Consider the following 20,556-nt stretch of genomic DNA (forward strand, 5'->3'; position numbering starts at 1 on the left):
AACAGTCTGGGATTTGCTGATGAAATCAGTAGTTTAGTTGATAAACTGTTATCCTCAGTGAGAAAGTGTGATCATAAACAGACGAAATAATGGAATACACAGATAAACTATGAACTCATTCCACTTTACAGCTGTCTTGGGCCGTGCCTTGCAGTTAGAGGTTACCAGAAAAACAGAGTATTTAAACAGGGAGGTATTTAAGACTCACATAAAGGGTTATTTTGGGAAAGACAAGCAAAATGAGTTTTGTGTCACATCTGAGTAACTTAAAAAGATTGAGGACCATGTTATGACTTATTGCTGTCTTACATAGACAGACATGATACATACATACATAACGCATACATATACAGTCCATTATACAACCCTCCATCACTGACACTTTTTTCATCCATAGTGCAGGCATGTACATATTCACGTAGAAACACTCACTGAAATGATCACTCATTCAGCACAACCACACATATACCACACACGCGCACACATAAACAAACTCGCACCGACAATTTACGCAGCATATCCTCACGCACATACACACATGCATACAACCTCACACCAACAATTCATGCAGCACATCTTCTCTCACACACGTGCAAACGGGATCTCCACACAAAGCACTTCGTCTCAGTCTTACCGCGGCTCTCTGAAACGCGCCCTTGGTGTAGGTTCCCCCTCCGCGGTAGGTGATGGCGGGGATCTCCTGGTTGAAGAGCGAGCACTTGTGCTGGTGGGCGCGCGGCGCCGAGATGTGGTCCACACGCGTCACCACGTGGCTCTTGGACGAAAAGGTGACCAGGGCCACGCGCGTGTCCTCAGGCGCCACCGGGAAGTCGGCGAGCAGCTTGCGCACGAAGCGCAGCTCGCTGCGGAAGTTGGAAGCGCCCACGCTCGATGATTCGTCCACGAGGAAGACCAGGTCCATGCGGGCACCGCTTCGCTCTCGCAACTCCCGAACACTCCGCTTGAACGTCTGGCCCAGGCGCTCCACCTTGGACTCGGCGCTTTCCGACAGGTTGTGCTGGCCGGACCCCAGGGAGACCGTCTGGGGCCGGACGAGACCGGCCGGCTTCTGCTGCTGTTGTTGCTTCTGTGATGATGATGATGTTGATGACCAGCCGGCTGACCGGTGAGCCAGGGAGAGACAGAGTAACACAGAGCTGCACCACCACAGCCAGGATCCTCGTGCAACAGCCATATTGTCCAAGCTCATAGAAGTCCCCTCAGAGAAGTCACCTCAGAGAAGTCCCCTCAGAGTGATCACAGTCACTGAACGAGAAGAGTCTGTCTGATCCAATCCAATGATCCAAGCTCCTAATGATTCAGTCTCCTATTTAGACTCTGTCTGTCTCCCTCCGTCCGTCTCTCTCTTGTGAGTTGTCCAAGCAGTCTTCTGTATCCTCAGCCTCCCTTTGGTCTTTGCCTGCCTGTTTCTGGCTGTAAGGTCCAAGCAGTCTTGCGTCTCCAAAGAATCTCAATCTCTGTGTGTCTCTCTTGATCACTTGTCAGAATGATCCAGTCCAATGGTCCAAGCACAATCCTCTTCTGTCTTCCTCTGTCTCCTCAGACTCCCTTGCGTGTGTGCGTGCGTGTGTGTATGTGGCTTGTCTTCCTCTGTCCCCTGTGTCTCTGTGGTCTTGAGTGTTTGATTGGCAGAGGTGTGTGTGTGTGTGTGTGTGGGAGTGTGTGTGGCGCTGCTGAGTGGTTCTCAGAGCTCAGCCCCGGGGCTGCTGCCGTAAGTCTCCTCCATCTCAGCCAGACGACAGGCTCCGTTTCCCCCTCTCTTCCAAAATCATTTAGAGAAGAAAAACACACACACACGCATGCACTACACTGAAGAAAGGCAAACAAAAGTTCTGAGAAGCAGTGTCAGTGTGTGTGTATGAGAGAGAGAGAGAGATGTGGTGTGTATACGTGTCTGTCTGTGAATGTGTGTGAGAGAAAGTGTGAGTGTGTGTTGAGTGGGAAAGAGAGAGAGAGTGAAAAGGAGAAGTGCAAAGAGAGAGGGAGAGAGAAAAAGAATGGCAGCACCAGCAGCAGCAGCAAAAGAGGAAAAAAGGGGGCAGTCACTGATTTTTCCTCCTCTTCTTTTTTCTCCTCTTCTTGCGAGAGCGTTTCTGCGTTCCTCTTCTCCACGCTTTCTCCTTTCTTCCCCTCCCCTCTCTCTCTCTGTCTCTCTCTCTCTCTCTCTCTCTTCTCTCAAGCTCTGTTGCTCAGACTTGAGTGGGATTCTGTGTCACTGGAGCGCTTTCGCCTCTCCTGTCAGGCTGTCAACATTCCCAAAGAAAACATCAGCACGGGGTGCTCTGATGAAGTCCATATGTCTGGCACTGACCACCTCTCACCCTCCCACCACATCATAGAAGCAGATACTAGAAGAGGCATCATAATTAGAAACACTGAGAGGGGGGAGATGTGTGTGTGTTCTGTGTGTGTGTGTGTGTGGGGGGGGGTGGATGGGGGATCAGGGCGGACGAATGGAGGGAGAGAAAGAGGGAGGGGTGTGAAAAAGAAACAAAGAGAGGGAAAGACGAAGGGGGGAAAGGTTGCGAGGGACACTGAGATATGTGTGTGAGGAGTGAGAGAACGACAGACCGAGGGAGTAAAAGGAGGAGAGGATAAATTATTTGGGAAATAAAAGCTGCATGACATGGGAGCGACAATGCGAGTTTTGTTTTGTAAGATCAGCATTTTTTTCCTCTTCTCTGTGTAACTTCCTGTGCACTCTCTCTCTTTCTTTTGCTCTCTGTCCTCCCCCCCTTTTCTCTCTTGGAGTGTTGTGAAAGGAGGAAATCTGCAGGGAAATCTAAACCCAGACATGTGCTGCGATTATGTGCGTGTGTTGATTTTTATCTGTTACCAAAGCAATGAATCCCTGCACCAAACAGCAGAGAGAGAGAGAAGTGAAGGGGGGGGAAGTTGGAGTTTAAATCAGCAGATCTGAACCAATGTAAAAGGAACTGAAACCATCGGAAGGAATAAAGTCATTAGACTTCACTTGAACAGAGTGACATCTAAATGACCAAGAGACTTCCACCAGCGAGGCTGTTTCTGCCCTAAGATGCTGACATTTGCCTCGTGCAGCGAGTGGAGGGAATGTTTAGTGCCTCACGTAAATCAGATCAGCCCTGACGATGAGAATGCCGGAAAGTTCTGGGGGCTTGCAATGTAGGGAAAAGGAGACAGTGTGTGGGAGATGAGCCTGACCGTGGAGGGAGGGAGCGAAGAGGGGGAGATTTGGGGGTAACAGCTGGGACTTCCTGCTCTTAAGACATGACCCCCCCCCCCCCTCCAGGCCTCTTGGTGGCCTCCAGGGTATCTGAGAGCATGTGTGTGTGTGTGTGTGTGTGTGTGTGTGTGTGTGTGAGTGTGTGTGTGTGTGAGTGTGTGTGTGTGTGTGTGTGTGTGTGTGTGTGTGTGTGTTTGTGAATGGGGGTGCAAGATAGGAGAGGGGTAAGAGGAGCTGCTGGAAGTCTCATCTGATCCCGAAAAGACACATCATTTACAGAGCGACGGGTGCAGTGAATCACAGATTATGAGACAGCAAGACTAATACACACACACACACACACACACACACACACAACACAAACACAGACAAATACAGAATATACAGACACTTGGTTGTGTTAAAAATGCAGAGTGGTTCACTTCAACCTAAACAAGAAAAACTCTGTCTCAGTGGCAATGAACTTGTCAGCAGCTGCAAAGATGCAAGGTCTCGTGACTAATTTATGAATTATGAACATTGGCATCCTACTGAGCAGCAACAACTGGTTTGTTTATACTTCGGCTTTATGACACAGACATCACACAAACACACACACACACACACAAAACCAAACAAACTCAAACAAAATCTATCATTCAGAAGAATTTTCTGAAATTGTACTATAGCACACAGAAATGTTCAGACCAGATATACTTGGTAACAAATGATAAATGTTCCTGCATCCAATACACTATTTGCATAGCTGTTCTTAGTATATACAACACAAAGTGTTATAACACAACTGTTCAACTACAATAATCGTAAAATGGCAGTAAGGATCACAGCAAAAGTTTTATGATAGCTTATTTCTCAGTTATGACTTTACAGCACACGCAAAAGGACAGTGCCCAGGATTAAAGTGCACATTAAACCTGAGGAGACAGGCTGTGAAGGATGCGTAAAGAAACTCAGGAACCTAATGTTTGTTGGAACTCACACATTTCCTTTACTTCTTCAGGATCTCTTACCCTACGTGATTTTTTCATATCTGACAAAACCACCATATTAGACGCATTCCTGTCCTTTTGTGGCTGTAATAGTCTGTTATGCCAGACACTAGGACTGATTCTTGTTCATTTGATGAACTAATGAATATTTTACCATATGGCTGAGGTTCATTGCAGTCATCCGTCATGATTTCTTGATAGTGCTGTGCTGCCCTCTGTTGGTCAGGTTTGATTAGTGCATCTGATGTGTTTTCATTGAAGTCTTGGTAGACTGCCGTTTTCATGTCTTTTTTTGCATGGCTAAAACCTCATAAGAAGATTTTCTAAAAGCTTTAAATGCTTGGTTCAACCATGTGATGAGTACCCTGGAGCTGGTGAGCTTGTTTGTCATGTGATGGTGTCAGTTGGCCCTCCTTACACATGTGAATAGCATCAGTAGCGCGGATTCACCCCTCCCTGTGTCTGAAATCATTTAGGTTTCTACTGAGTCAGGATCATTTGTTCGAGCCTGTTAGCAATTCTGAATTAGCTCAACAGGTCTGTTTAGAAAGAATGTCATTGACGCTTGTGTCTGAACTTCATGTTTTACGATTTTTAGGGACTAACCAGCAGTGAAATAAAACTTTAATTGGTGCATTAAACTCATGATCATTTCAGAGGTTTGTTAAAAACACATCTTTTTTGTAAACAAAGGTTTTATTTGCAGTTGTTTACTCAATTCCAAATAAAATACACATCCATATCTAATTAATCCTGTCGTCATCAGCACAGCCGTTGGTTGTGTTGAATCACTTGAATGCATGCAAGTGACTGGATCCTGGGTTTTTGGGTGATTCAGAAATGGGCGTCAATGGGACCCTTTCCAGACTGACCTGCAGAGCAAATTTTGCAGAATGACTTACTTTCACTAAAAACGTTTGTTCCGTCTTCATACAACTAAGGCCTTGTTTGGTACATTCGGCAGTATGTTATTTGCCTCCACAATCACAGTTCCAGCGGAGAAAGACTATAAAAGTCATTGTTAGCCTTAAAGACAGACATTTTGATTTGATTGAGTTTGATAGGCAGATACAAACTCCAAAGGCCACCTTGACCACCGTGATTGGCTGATGGGCAACAGGTTTATGCTGATAAGATAAGATATGATAAGATAATACTTTAATGTCCGTTCACACGGACCTTTGTCTTGCATTGCAGCTCATCAATCAGCATAGGAAGACATTAAAAAATAAAATAACATTCAAGATCATAAAATCATTCGTCACATGTAAGAGGTGTAGCCTACACACAGGTAATGAGTCCATACGACTATGAGTGAGGGATCTACTCTACTCTCCTCTGTTGATTGAGTAATGACACAGAGTGAGGGAGGAAAGAGTGTTTGTATTTATTTCTCCTGCAGCTGGGCTTCCTAAAGCGTCTTCTGAATAGCAGGAGCTGGTACTACTCCTTATGTAACACGTGGGAGGGGTCCAGTGCAATCTTGTCTGCCAGAATGAGGGTGTGTTTAGTCCAGCTGTCAAGGAAGTGATCCTCCATTGTGTGACCCACCAACTCCGAGCAAATGCTGAAAAGTCTAAGTATCCTATTGCTATAGCTTTTAGCTAACTGAGAGGCCACAGGGCCAAACGGCCCCCCATACTGCAGCATGCTTTGTATTGTGGATGTGAAGAACTGGCGCAGGATGTCCTTACTGGCTCCAAAGGATCTAAGTCTCCTCCTGATGAGTATAGGCATGCTGCACTAAATGACAACCGCAAAGGACAAGACACAATAGACAGGCTACAAACAGATGCCTTGTTTGTATTTTCGCAATTTTTGACAGCATTGACAGGAAAGCTAATTTACAATAAAATCTTGCATATAGTTAATTTTGATTGGGTTTTACTTGTTGGTGTTATTGCATCCCTTTCCAGCTGCACAATTATTTCTTCAGAAATGGCAACACCTAAAGCCAACTGTAAATGTGTGTGTGTGTGTGTGGTTTTGTTGGTGTGTTGTTGGTGTGGTGAAATCCCTATATAGAACAAAAACCTTGGTAACCTTGCATGTTGTTCTTACAGTTTCAACCACGTCCTTGCTGAACATGACTCTAAGTCGCATTGACTGTGAGAAATGTGCAATTGACAAACCTCACATGACACAACGTCTTTGATTTCTCAAATGCAATGTTATAATTTGATTATGAAATAAGAGATGAACTTATGATGGAATATATATATATTACCCAGTATATATACTTTATATATATATAGTTTGCATACTGTATTTGCATAGACTGTATTAGTGTTGGTATGGTGTTACAACATTAAATAGCATCAACCATGGGAACATTAACAGATCCTAAATGTATGTAATGGGCTGGTGGTTAGTTACGTAGGCCTATAGAATTTATTCTAGTTAACAATTTGTGATTAGGCTACAGCAGCAAGTGATTATTTTTGGACAGCGGTGGGTGACAGGCTATTGTAGAATAACAATTTATGGGGGGACATTTTGAGCTTAATTGAATATTGGGGGGTTATGATGATGGCCTTGAAATACAATAACAATGCTGTGATTTGTAGAAGAAGAATGTCATATTCATATAAACTTATTTTTTTGCAGTTCAATAAATAGGTCGGATAGTAAATAGGCCTAACAGACTTTGTACTCTTTTATTTACAGAACCAATGGCTACCCTGATGCACGTGATTGTGATTGGATCCTGGGGTTTTGGTGATTCGGAAACGGCATCAATGGGATCCTTTCCGTACTGACCTGCAGAACAAATTCAAATTCAAGGTTCGTCTTAGTTCATCCAGGCTATACTATTGCCCTTTAAATCTTCAAACCTCTTTACGGTATAGTTTCACAAATTGAAGCACAAACTGAGCTTTGACAAATACTGATAATTCAATAGAAAATGAATGAATTAAGTGAAATAAATTATTTTAATTAAAACATTTCCACTCTGGGGGACACCTACTGGGTAGACTACAGAAGCATAAATAATATGTGTATATCTGCCCAGTAGGTGGAGACACACCTCACATGTGGAACACAATACCTTCTGGAAAGTCTGACCAACCAGACTATTTCCCCCCCAGTCTGTGTATGGATTTGACCTAGTTCTCGCTTCCTTGCTTTGGCACCAGTGACACATTTTTTTGTTCAGTTATTAAAAGTTGTGCATGCTCTGAGATGGCGATAATCATTTAGTGTTCAATAAAACGTCCGGCCACTGTTCTGTGACCCATACTTTGTGCCCTCAGTGCCAGAGGCCTCGGTTGGGAGCACCTGAGGTAAGAGCGGATCTGGCCCTTATATGCACTCTGTGTCGTCAAGACTTCATTAAAACCTTGACTACGTCCAGTCAAGAAAGCCAATACTGTTAAGACTGTTAGATAACGAACAGTCTAATTAACCAGGAATTTTGCATAGGCAAAAGAAAGCAAGCAGCAGACCAGGATTTCCACAAGAAAAGAGTGAAACAGTCAGTGAAACGTAGCTCTGTTTTCTCAAACAGAGACAAACTAAAAGCCCTGAGCCAGGCTTACAGAGAGCTGACGTCACCAGACACAGGCAGGTAACTTAAGACGTAAATGAGCATTCAGGAGGCCACAAAAGAGGTGTGGACTGAAGGCCATTATAACAAGCAAGAACGATTGTATACGATTTTACTCAATGCCTGATTTAAATACTTTATACGTGTCCAAACAGCCAACTCCAGAATAGTCTTGGCCTGGATGTGGCCTGGGTGTGGTGGATGTTTGCCGTATCAGAGCCAATTTCCTTTCAGTCGGAGGCTAATAATGAATCAGTTATCACATCTCCCTTGGCAAGTATCATGCGTTCATTTGGCCGAGGCCACCTGCTCCCTACCTCACAGAAGAAGCCAAACAAACACTTCCATGGAAATGGGCAGACTGTAGTCTTTTTTTCCCCACTGTCATGTATCTCATCACGCCCTTTGTTACTTGCTGCACTGGAGTTTCTTGTCATTTGCTATTATCCTCATTGTGAAAATTAGGTTTAAAAGCATTCGTGCGTCACTGGCTATGAAGGTCAAGAAATCAGGTTCAGCAATCTGCCAAATGTCCAAGCACTAATGACTAATGACCTATCTCTGTATACATGTATTAGGTTATTATGTATATTAACCTGCTTTTGGTTTGACCCAAAGGCATGGGACAGTACAGGTCACCACCACTTGCTGGTGCTCTGTGCAGGGTACATGTCTCCTCAGTATAACAAAGGTCTGTGGAGAGTGCTTCTGTAGCTCACCTTTTCTCAAGGGCCTGATTTGCAATCCTTCACTCAACTGAACTGATTCACCATGAATAACTTGATCTAGAACAGAACATCCTTACGGTGTGTTTCCACACACCGAAATTTTGCGTCGCTCTCATTGAGGCATATAAACAGATCAACTGCATTGCTAGACTGACAGAGGAGTTGAATTGGTTGTTTGGTTGGTCAATTGACTTGTTCATTGGTTTGATGATTGACTGTTTGGATAGTTTAATGGTTGCTTTATTATAATAATGGGATTTCAAATAAATATTTGGACCCAAATGGACAATTAACTTGTTACTGGTTGTTCAGAAAACCCAGGATACAAAACACAAATATCTCAAGTGATATCCTCCAAATCAGTGCAGAATTGGAAAAGGAACTACGTTTAACACAGGAAATTATCAGAGGAAATGATTCAGAGCAGCTCAATACCCCAGACGCATCACAGATGGACCATAACTGACAGGCCATGACTGACTTTAGTCAGTATTATCTTTGAACTGTGTTTTAAAGACACTGAACCACCCCCTTTACTTTCCCCATACGGTGTGAGTGACAGGCCGCCATGGGCGTAGATTTAGGGTGGGACGCTAAGGACTAGTCCTAATCAAAATTTTAAGATGACAAAATTGTCCCCACCAATATTTTAGCGAACTTATTTGTACTGCTGATCATTCCAGCACAGCCAGCCAGCGACAATACAAGAAACGTCAGGGTTATCTGACACGCAGGCTACACGCATGGAGAATGCCAATGCACAGGCTACTTTGCAGTGGCAGTCAAAGCGAAGCAGGTGCGTCAACGACAACGGTAAGTTACCAGGGCTGTCTGCCAATACATACCCCATAAAAGGCCAAAGTAAAACATTTTGATATTGAATTTGACTGACAGAGCTTTCAATTCGGCAGCCGTGGCCTACTGGTTAGCGCTTCGGACTTGTAACCGGAGGGTTGCCGATTCGAACCCCGACCCCTCATTGCTACCCGAGCGCTGCTGTTGTTGCAGGCAGCTCACTGCGCCGGGATTAGTGTGTGCTTCACCTCACTGTGTGCTGAGTGTTTCACTAATTCACGGATTGGGATAAATGCAGAGATTATATTTTCTTAAATGCAGAGATTAAAATATACTTATACTTACAATTAACCACATTATAATCAATAGGCCAAAATCATAATTGTGTATCTTGTGCCGAATTTCGTAATTCAAGTCCAGTGTAGAACTGAATAAGAAAATCATAAGGCTGTATATCTTGAACTTCCAGTATGTGAGAAACTTGACTTGCCTTAATATCTCCAACCTCAAGTATGCAGCTAAGAAGGAAATCTAATTGTTATTTATTTAAACAAGGTGAACTTCTCCCCACTGTGCAATGCAAAAAAGGATGCTACAAGGAAGGGAATTCAAACACACACACCTTACCATCTATTGATGCCATTGTGGTTCATTGAGATATCTGACATTTTTTCTGTTAATTGGCTTGGATACAAAAGGACATTGTTGCCTTTGTCGGTGTCCTTATGTGAACTTGCACAGGTAACCTTGCTCATCTTTACTTGCGTATGACTTCACACCAGTGCTTCAGGGCAGCCGTGGCCTACTGGTTAGCACTTCAGACTTGTGACCGGAGGGTTGCCGGTTCAAACCCCGATCAGTAGGCACGGCTGAAGTGCCCTTGAGCAAGGCACCTAACCCCTCACTGCTCCCTGAGTGCCGCTGTTGTTGCAGTCAGCTCATTGCGCCGTGATTAGTGGGTACCTCACTGTGTAGTGTGCTGAGTGTGTTTCACTAATTCACACATTGGGATAAATGCAGAGACCAAATTTCCCTCACGGGATCAAAAGAGTATTTATACTTATGCTTCAGCAAAAGGCCGTCACTGAAAAGCTGTGAATGTCGTTGAACACAGCTGTTCTCACATTAGCTGATTGCGATAAACATTAACCATTGTTGCCTAATTACCAATTATTCATCAAGTAGTATCTACTTTTTTTAGTGTTTTTCACATAGTATTTTGCAGTATTTTTAAAATACAAAAATACACATCAATAAAGTATTTTGATACAAAATACAGAGCCATTTCCTTCAACCCAATAAAATAAAAATTACAAAATACTATTTTGTATTTGAAATACATATTACATGTTTCAGAAATCTTGACATGTCTACGTTTTGGGTTGCAATATACAGGTAGTGGGCTCTCTGTTCATTTTAATGAGTAGGCCTAAGCCTAAGTTACAGCATTTCTATCACAATTGACCAGACTTTGACCTTTGGTCTGCTTTTAACAAAATTCTGGCTATGATTGTTCCTTGTATTGCATCATGAGCCATCACTGTGCCTACTTTCTACTTTCTACTGTTGTTAGCCTTAAGCTTAGCTCAGTCATTATGTTATACCACATCACCCTCCATTAGAAGTGCAATGAGCTGCATTGAGCATAATAAACTGCATTTAGAATTCCAAATTCATATTTCTAGATATTTTGGTGAAAGTAACTCAAAAGTAATACAATAGTAGTGTAATGCCTTACAATTCAGATACATATTATAATGTAACAAATTACTTTGAAAGTACAGTAATGAGTAATACATAATACGATTTTGAAGTAACTTGCCCAACACTGATGACAACCATCACTTTCTATGTATGTCTGTGTTTGTGTGTGTGTGTGTGTGTGTGTGTGTGTGTGTGTGTGTGTGTGTGTGTGGAGGGTCAATCAAATTCTATGATTGCCACTGATGTGAATGATCTCACAAATCACACAAACCAAATCAAGTTTAAAAAAATCGGAAAAGTATCGAAATTGAGATTCTTCACTTAGTATTGGTATTGAAACACTAATGTTGGTATTGTGACAACAGGAGTTGGGGATGTGTCCCCACCAAAGCTGAGACCAAACCTACGCCCTTGCAGGCCGCACAATGAAGAAAGGAGGTAAAGAAAGGAGAAAGGAGAGGCAGCGAGCCGGCAGGGTGTGTGTGTGTGTGTGTGTGTGAGTGTGTGAGGGGCACATGCCCGTGGTGGCCAGAAAGCAACCGCCAGGATAATTTTAGAGCCACAATTTCGCATTCGCCTGAATATTTCATGAGGTCTGCGGCGCAGTTGAAGTGCTCTACTGACGTCACCCTATGAGAAGCCTGACAAGAAGACCCAAACCTCTTCAGACTGGGCAACGCAGCCATCAATGAGCATGGCACAAGTGAAGCGTGACTCGCCGATACAATTACGCCAGCATGATAAAAGCTCAGCGCCAGCTGTTTGTGCCACCTGTAAATCCTCCATACCAGTTAGAGACATCCATCCCACCCACCCTATAGGCTAGGCAAACACTGGTCTGAATGACGGATGAGGCTGTAAGTAGCAAACATGGCAGACCCCTCCACACAGAGGTGTACTGATACATTCCAATACAGATGGTGCTGGTTTTGTAGTAGAGTGATACAGCCATTCATCTCTGAGGGCCAGGAAAGGAGCGGAGTGGATGGTTTCAGTCACCCGGGTTCCCAGGCCACTCCAAACTGCGCCAATGCATATAAAACACACGTTTAGCATATATATATTGGAAATGCGCACACATACATGCATCTCAAGTTGTGTACACATGCCTGCAACTACACGCTCACACACACACACATCTTAAGTCCTTTACCACCGCAGTAAAAAAAAAACATGCTGCCTTCCTGCTCCTTCTCACATGAAGCAATTTGTCAGTTTGCTGACCAAAGCAATCCTCATACCGACGCAAAAGTCACACAGTGACGAAGAGATTGAGAAGGAGGCATGTGTGTGTGTGTGCAAGTGTGTACGTGTGTGTGAAACGAACGAGGGAGGGGAAAACAGAGGATATTTCTATGAGGAAGAGAGAAAAACAGAGAGAGGAGAGGAGAGAGAGAGAGAGAGAGAGAGTGAGCGCAGAAGAGGGCAGGAGAGGAAAAGGAGTGTTGACTGGCAGAGAAGCGGTGTGAACTGGATTGAGCCAGACTCCCCTAAAAACAGTCACGTCAAGCCCTCGTGCTCGGGATGGGTTTAGAAAGGGAAGCTGAGACACGTTTAGTAAGGGGGTTCAAGGAATTAGAAATTAATACAGTGTGGCAAAACAAAACATGACCCAAGTGTGAGTCAGTGTAAATGTCACTTGAGGTCACTTCACATAAACATTCTGAAAAATCACAGAATAATCTGAAGAATCCATACCTACCTAGGTCTCCATAATTGGGTCCCTTACAAAAAATAACTGCAGTACTTTAGTTGCAGTTTTTTTTGTTTGTTTTTTTAAGTACAGTGCAGTACAGTAGTATTTTCATGTCCAAAATACTGCATTTCTGCTGTAAAGTACTGTACTATGCAGTACAATGCAGATTTTTCATGTCCAAAATGTCACATTTCCTGCATACAAGTGGTTTTAATTACACAGAGTGTAATCACAAGTGATTTTTACAATTACCGGTACTAACAAACAACAAATCACAGACAACAAAGACAGGCATTTGTCTCTGCTCCCTGAACTCATCAGAACCAATTAACACCCTTGTTTAGTGTGAGTGGCCTTTGATAGTCTATCTGATTGACTTTGATTAATTGATCAATTCAACTTGATATAACGTGTTAGTGTTCTTGATTAGTGTGACATACAAAAATACAGTGCTGTGCATAAGGCTAACAAGGCACAAGTGGACAAGAAACAAGAGACAGGTGAACACAGGGCTGGAAATCATAATTAAACTAGAAGACTAATAATGAGGAACAGGTGAGGGGCGGAGACACAGGGAACTGAGACATGGCAAGACAAACAAAGGAGCGCATGGCTGACAGGAACTAAAACACAGGGACAGGAAGTAAACACAGGAGCACATGGCACAGGAGGTAAACAAAGGAGGGACAGGGAACACATGATCGTTACAGTAATAATGCCCTGTATGGTACGAAACTTCTACAGTATGTTCTTTACTCATAAAACGAGGCATTGAAAAGTTTGTTGGCAGGAAGCGATTACATCAACGTTTTTTGGTATATCCAGTTTTTAATATATTTTTTTCCGAAGTGTTTACAACTTAGTGTTAACTAATAATTGTTGCAAACTGGTACTACGAACAAAATATTAGTGCATTCCTGGATCTACATCCTTATGCATGCTTCCTGCCAGGACTTTTACGGGCTTTTCCCAAATCACGGAAGTAACGTCGACGCAGCGGTTTAGTAGCAGATAATAGCATCCATCAGGCAAGTGTTATTTAACTCCTGGTGTACTTACAAACTTTTCAATGCCTCGTTTTATGAGTAAAGAACATACTGTAGAAGTTTCGTACAATTCAGGGCATTATTAGTGGGGTAATTTACGAGATAAAAGTTGGTTCCATTATGCCTGCAGAAACTCATTAGTTTCTGGCAGGGCTACTCGACCAGGGTTCGACCAAGGGAAAACAGGTTCTGGGAGGGTGTTTGGCTCGGGGTCATGGTGCAAAGGACCCTAGGGTGAAATTACTCCGAACCATCGCTTAAACTAAAGCACTGTACATAATGACATCTTTGCCAGACAAAATTAACCATTTCAGAATAAACAAAGCAAATCACTTTTAATGTTCTGTGGAATGTTTTTCATAATACAAACACAAAGTCACAGAGGACAATGAGTGGATGGAAAACAACATGAGTCACACACACACACACATTCTGGCTGGTGATGAACAGGTCCCTGTTACTTCCCTGCACTGCAGCTGACTCATGTGGAATATGTCACACAAACAAGTAGACCAGGTCAGGCTGAAATGAAACAACAACCCCCCCCCCACCACCACCTCCTATGGCCCATCAGCCACTCAGCCACCAAACATTCACATATTACACAGACATCTGAAAAGACAGACTGACAGACAGCCAACCAGATAGATGGATGGGCTGATAGACTGAATGAACAGACAGACAGACAGACAGCCAGCCAGACAGATGCCGTATCGAAACCTCTGGGAGGAATTCCTGTTGCTGCTCCTGAACATATTGTCCTGAACACGTGCCTTTACGCATGGTAAACAGACATCTCAGATTACATTTCCCCGTTTTCTTTCTTTCTTTCTTTCTTTCTTTCTAATTTTGTTCTCTCTCTGTAAATATATGCATTCCTCTTTCACATGCTGTGCTCTCAATCCGATCTCTCTCACCGTATTTCTTTCCCGCTCTCCCGAGAATTCCTTGAACAGACTCAGAATTCTCTCCCTCCCTCCCTCCCCCTCTCCCTCCTTCCCTCTCTCCCACTCTCTGTCTTTCTTCTTCCTTTCCCATTTCACAAGCACCCATGTGTTGTGCAACTTCCACGAAGTATCGACGGCACAGCTCCCGCTTAAGTTGCAGTAAATAGAGTTTGAAGGACGCTTCATCTCGGAACAGACCAAGCCATCCACGCAACAACAACGGGCACAGTCAACAACTAAACACACTAATGCATTTAACGTTTTGGCTCAACAGTTCATGGACACACTGCCCACTAAATCACAAATCCACAAACATCAGCTATTCACTTCTTCACAAACAAATTCCGAACAGTAACCTTAATATGGTTATGGTTGTGGTTATGGTTATGGTATTTAGCAGACATTTTTGTCCAAAGCGACATACAAATAACAACAATACAAAGTTATATTTAACAGTAAATAATTTAAAAAGTTGGTAAGACTACATTAAGGAGAATAGCAATAATAAACAACAATGTCAATTCGATCAATAGCCTAATAAAAATAAATAAATTCTATAACATTATGCAAATATGCAAACCATAACGTTATCACAGGAACGCAACTCAATCCACCCACAAGGAACCACTGAGGAAAAGATTCTTGAATTTGACCTAGTGTTTATGGCTGGTCGACACAACAGATGCTCTTCAGAAGACCACAGTGGGCGGTTGGGGATATACACCTTGATCATTTAATTAAAATAACAGGGAGCAGATCCAGTCAGTGTTCTATATGCCAAAGTGAGAGTTATACATTTAATTCTGGCCACTATAGGGAGCCAGTGGAGAGTAACTAGGAGAGATGTGACATGTGTCCTCTTTGGCTGATTGAAGATCAGGCGTGCTGCAGCATTCTGAATCAGTTGTAACAACCTTACTACACAAACAGGCAGGCCAGCTAACAGTGAATTACAATAGTCCAGCTTGGAGATAACCATGGCCTGTACAAGAAGTTATGTGGAATCTTGTGTCAGATAAGGTCTGATCTTCCTAATATAAAGGACAAACCGACATGATTTTGCAATTGTGGCTATACATGCTCAGAGAAGTTAAGTCAGTCATCAATTACGACGACCATATCATTGTATCCTTTTTTTTATTTATCCAAATAAATAAATAAATGTTGAATATTTTTTTTATTGAGGCTCAGGCATATGGCAAGATTCTTCCTGCTCTACTTCCAAATGGTAAATATTTTGTTGGCCTACATTTCAGCAATCCAGGTGTGCATACTCACTATCCAATCCTTTAATGTGTGTGTCTATAGGAACCAGAATTAGTACAGCTGGTTATGAGTTCATCCCAGTCAGTGTCCACTGCAGGGTCCAGGTGGACGAGACAGAGAGTATGATAGTGTGAGTGGGTTTGGGGCGTCCAGCTGGGTGGACTGAGGGGCGATACAGCACAAAGCCCCCGCAGTGAGCGCACACACATGCAGAACATTAGAGCCTTACAGAACACTCAAGCACAAAGACACACACACACACACACACACACACACACGCATGCACGCACACACACACACATGCAACACACACACACACGCACACAACACACACACACACACACACACACACATAAAGGCACACACACACACAACACACACACACACATAAAGGCACACACACACATAAACGCACACACACACATACACATACACACGCACACACAGATACACACACACCACACACAGATACTTCAAATGATCAAGCTCTTCCAACAAACAAAACATGGAATGAAAGGAGTCCTTTTAGACTGGTTCTGGTAAGGCCCAGCTCGGTGTCTCTAATTGGGTTTGAAGGTCTAAGGGCTTCTTTGGCTTGGCCGCAAATGTGCTATTACCCCATGTTTATATGTTATTGCTCCCATTTTCCAGCCACTGGGCAGCAAACAGCCAGAAAGGCTGCAGTTACTCATTAACTCCCTATCTGCAGATGGAGCCGCAGTAATGGAGTGTGTGCTGTGTAGGAGGGGATATGAAGGTTACCGTTTGGGTTAGTGCATGTGTTTTACTGCATGTGAACAATGTGGACACATGCAGTATGAAATAAGATGGCAATGTTTTAGTGTGTGTGTGTGTGTGTGTGTGTTCAGTGCTCAATGGAGTGTGACGGTAATAAATGCATATGTATGCCTGTGTATGTAGTGAGCACAAATATGTGTCTATGTTTGTGTGTGCAGTGTGGTGTGCACATGTGTGTTTTTGTGTGTGTGTGCATATATGTTGGACCATATGTGCTCCCCCCCCCCTCTCTCTGTGAGTGTGTGTGTGTGTGTGCGTGCGTGTGTGTGCGTGCGTGCGTGAGTGTGTGTGTGTAACTGTTTGGAATGTGGCCATGCTATTATAAGCGTCTGTTTTATCTCTGCGGTAAAGCTGGGAGATGCTGAGTCAGGGTGGGAGAACACTATGGAGTTTCAACGCAGGCCATGTAGGGCCCCCTCACCACTCCCCCTCTCCTCCACTCCTCTCCTCACCCACACTCTATCCTCCCATCGCTGCTCACTGGCTGTCCTCTCCCCATCCCCAAATCACTCCCCTCTTGAGAAACTTAATTCTCATCCATAATTCGTAAGAAGGATCATACAAACAAGCAAAAACAAGACATCTGTGAGGCTGGATCCCCATTTTAAAAGGGTTATGAAACCATTTCCATTTAATTTCTGCTGAGTATGTGCTACACAATGTATATATATATATATATATAGATAGATAGATAGATATAGATATGTATACTTTAATGAATGCATGTCAGTGTCGGTGAAATGGAAGTGGCTTTATAACACATTAAGGGCCCTAATGTGAAGGAGGGGCAAAGTGGCAAGTCAGTCAGTCAGTGGCAGTCAGTGAGCAGTGTCTCGTGCATGAGCTGAAGTCATGACATGGCATATGGGAGCACTGCGCTGGGCCGCTTATGTTGGAGCTTAGGGTCTTGCTCATTGTATTAAATTAGCAAATACAATTTGCCTTGTTATTGAATTAGCTTTAGTGTCGAATTTACAAACGTTGTATTTTGCCTGTCATTTAAATTGAAGTCTTAAATTTAACACATTAAATTTGGTCAAGTACAACATTAAACCCAAACTCATTCAGTTGCAGGAATGTTTTCTCAGCTGTTTAATGACTACAAATTATAAGTATAAGTATATATACTTTTTTGATCCCGTGAGGGAAATTTGGTCTCTGCATTTAACCCAATCGGTGAATTAGTGAAACTAAAAACAGCACACAGTGAGGTGAAGCACACACTAATCCCGGCGCAGTGAGCTGCCTGCTACAACGGCGGCGCTCGGGGAGCAGTGAGGGGTTAGGGGCCTTGCTCAAGGGCACTTCAGCCGCAGCCCACTGGTCGGGGCTCAAACCGGCAACCCACAAGTCCAGAGTGCTAACCAGTGGGCCACGGCTGCCCAACAATCAATATGCTATAATGACGGTCCTTTCCAGTGATATTCATTAATATACAATTTTATAGTGCCTACAAAATTTCATCAAATGACAAACGGACCCATTCACATTTCTTTTGAAGCGGCACAAACCTCTTGGACGGTAAAGAAAAGGTTACAGAGAGCGCATGGCCTGCACACGCAACTCAGCACATCTCCGTGTGCATCCACGTTCCAATCAATTTCTCTCTTTCTCTCTCACACTATCTCTCGTCTCTCCACTGTGAGCGTGCACACTTTCCCCTTCTTATCTTCTTATGCAAACAGTGTAGAGGACAGATCAAACGCACGGCGCCTGGAAGAAAGGCACTCCGCTGAGCACAGCCATCATTTCCCCACTGGGAAGATGAGTATTTCTAAACATAGGCGCTAACTGTTGCCAGTACTATCCGAAGATGAGATAAACTTGATGATGACTTGAAGATGATGATACCGACGGCAACTTCCTGACCAATGTTCCTGAGTATTGCTGTTTTAACCCATTGCCATTGATAATACTAAATTAATTAATATATTGATATATATATATATATATATATATATATATATATATATATATATATATATAATATATGGATGACTTTATTAGTAGGTCTATTATCATCATCATCCAATAGAACACATGGAACTGGTTATGTTGTTGCCTAACAACATTACTCAAAAAGTTGCCTCAACTAGGTGGCCATTCATTGTTGTATAATGAATCATCATCTTTGGTAATGACAACACCATCTAGGTCCCAAATAAACTCTCTCTTTCACACACACACACTCTCTCTCTCTCACACACACACACTTTTCAGGGGTATGATGATGTGAAAAAGGAGTGTGTCATTGGTCTTTCTATTATGACGATGACCTTCAGGACAGGTGGCTCCTGAATCCTGAGTGGATTTCCGTGGTCCAGCGCCTCGGGTGGCTGCTGAGGTGGGACACCATGTTCTGTGGCCCAGTGACCTGCTTTCATTCACTGGCAGAGGGCCCCGTGGACAGGCCAGCGACATGAGGCATGGCATGATTGTGGTGTGTGTGTGTGTGTGTGTGAGGGTTTTATGTTATCTCTCTCTAACCCTTCTCATGTGTATGTCAACAACTGTGTCCTTTATTGGAAATGCTGTGTGTGAGTGTGTGTGAGTGTGCGTGTGTGTGTGTGTGTTACAGAGAGAGAGAGAGAGAGAGAGCAATGGGTGGAGGGAGAGAGGGAGCATCGGAGTAAATAGCTTTCCAGTACAGATTACTGTAAACAGAAAGGTCTCCTGAACTTCTACGGTAGAATAGTTGACTCACTGTTTCCTGATTTACTCTTGTATACACCAGGCAAGGTTGCCAGTGAACATCATAAAGTGTGACTCTTTGTGTGTTAATCTCTGTTTTCATTATGCATGGACACAAGTTTTGGTGAATCCCCACGGACAACTATTTACATGTTGTTACATAGTAACCTTTATTATAAGAATTCACTGGCTGTGTAATAACTAAAAAATAAAAAGTTGTGTCCTGTTATTCTGTCTATTTGACCAAACAAGGCTATTTGTGCGATACTCCAATTGTAGCCTACTGTAGGCCTACATATATAATCCACAATGCTGCACTTCTAGGGATCGTCATTTGATCCATTTGATTTTTTTATGCTCTTGATACCAAAGTGCCTGACTCATGTAAATGTCCATGAATGGACCTGCCCATTCAACCCCTCTAATGCACACCTGTCATGTTAAGGTTTCTTCCTCCTTGTGGAGTTAACCCAGGGCAGACCGTTACACTATCAATCACTTGGACCTGTTCTGTGATGGCTGAAGAATTATGAAGTACCAGTACTGCTGTGTCATTGGTATTGTTTTACATCAAAACAAAAATCTGACAAAATGCGCTGATTGGGGTGTGAGCACCATCCCTCCTCACCCCCTCTGCCACTCATAATTTTGGTCTTTGTTCTCTTGGATGAGGAAATCTCTTCTGCATATCAGCATCTGTCATATCTCTGCCTTAGCCCCGTACTTTGATCTGCAAGCTTAAGACCTGTAGGCTACTGTAGTATGGCAGTCTCAGACAACTGCAGTCAACATGTTCATACCCTTATTTTTCATGCCCCATGTTTATTTTCCATGACTTTTCTTTATGTGATGCGGTCCCCATATTAATTTAAAATGAATGAATGAATGAATTAAACAGAAACAAACATAAAGGCGATGAAACCCCTGCAGCCGGCTTCTCTCACATCAGCATTCACACTGAGTGAACAGGCTGCACAGATGACATCAAGGTCACGGCAGCACCCATAACACAATATCTTACACCACTGTCTGCAGCCGAGGACGACACATTTTTTATTTTTTCTGTATGTGTATCTGGATTGAAAGAGGGAACATGTATATGTATATAAAAATATCTACTTCT

General features: G+C 43.1%; 1 protein-coding gene across 1 annotated transcript in view; it reads right to left on the reverse strand.

The window, feature by feature from the left end:
• Nucleotides 1-1,817, reverse strand: part of svep1 (sushi, von Willebrand factor type A, EGF and pentraxin domain containing 1) — an 87,520-nt gene extending 85,703 nt beyond the window's left edge. The window contains 1 exon segment of the mRNA XM_048235911.1: nucleotides 635-1,817. Within this exon segment, the coding sequence (XP_048091868.1) occupies nucleotides 635-1,210 (576 nt within the window). The 5' untranslated portion in view covers nucleotides 1,211-1,817.
• Between the last annotated feature and the right edge of the window lie 18,739 nt (nucleotides 1,818-20,556).

The sequence above is a fragment of the Alosa alosa genome, chromosome 24 (assembly GCF_017589495.1).
Source record: "Alosa alosa isolate M-15738 ecotype Scorff River chromosome 24, AALO_Geno_1.1, whole genome shotgun sequence".
NCBI classification, from domain to species: Eukaryota; Metazoa; Chordata; class Actinopteri; order Clupeiformes; family Clupeidae; genus Alosa; species Alosa alosa.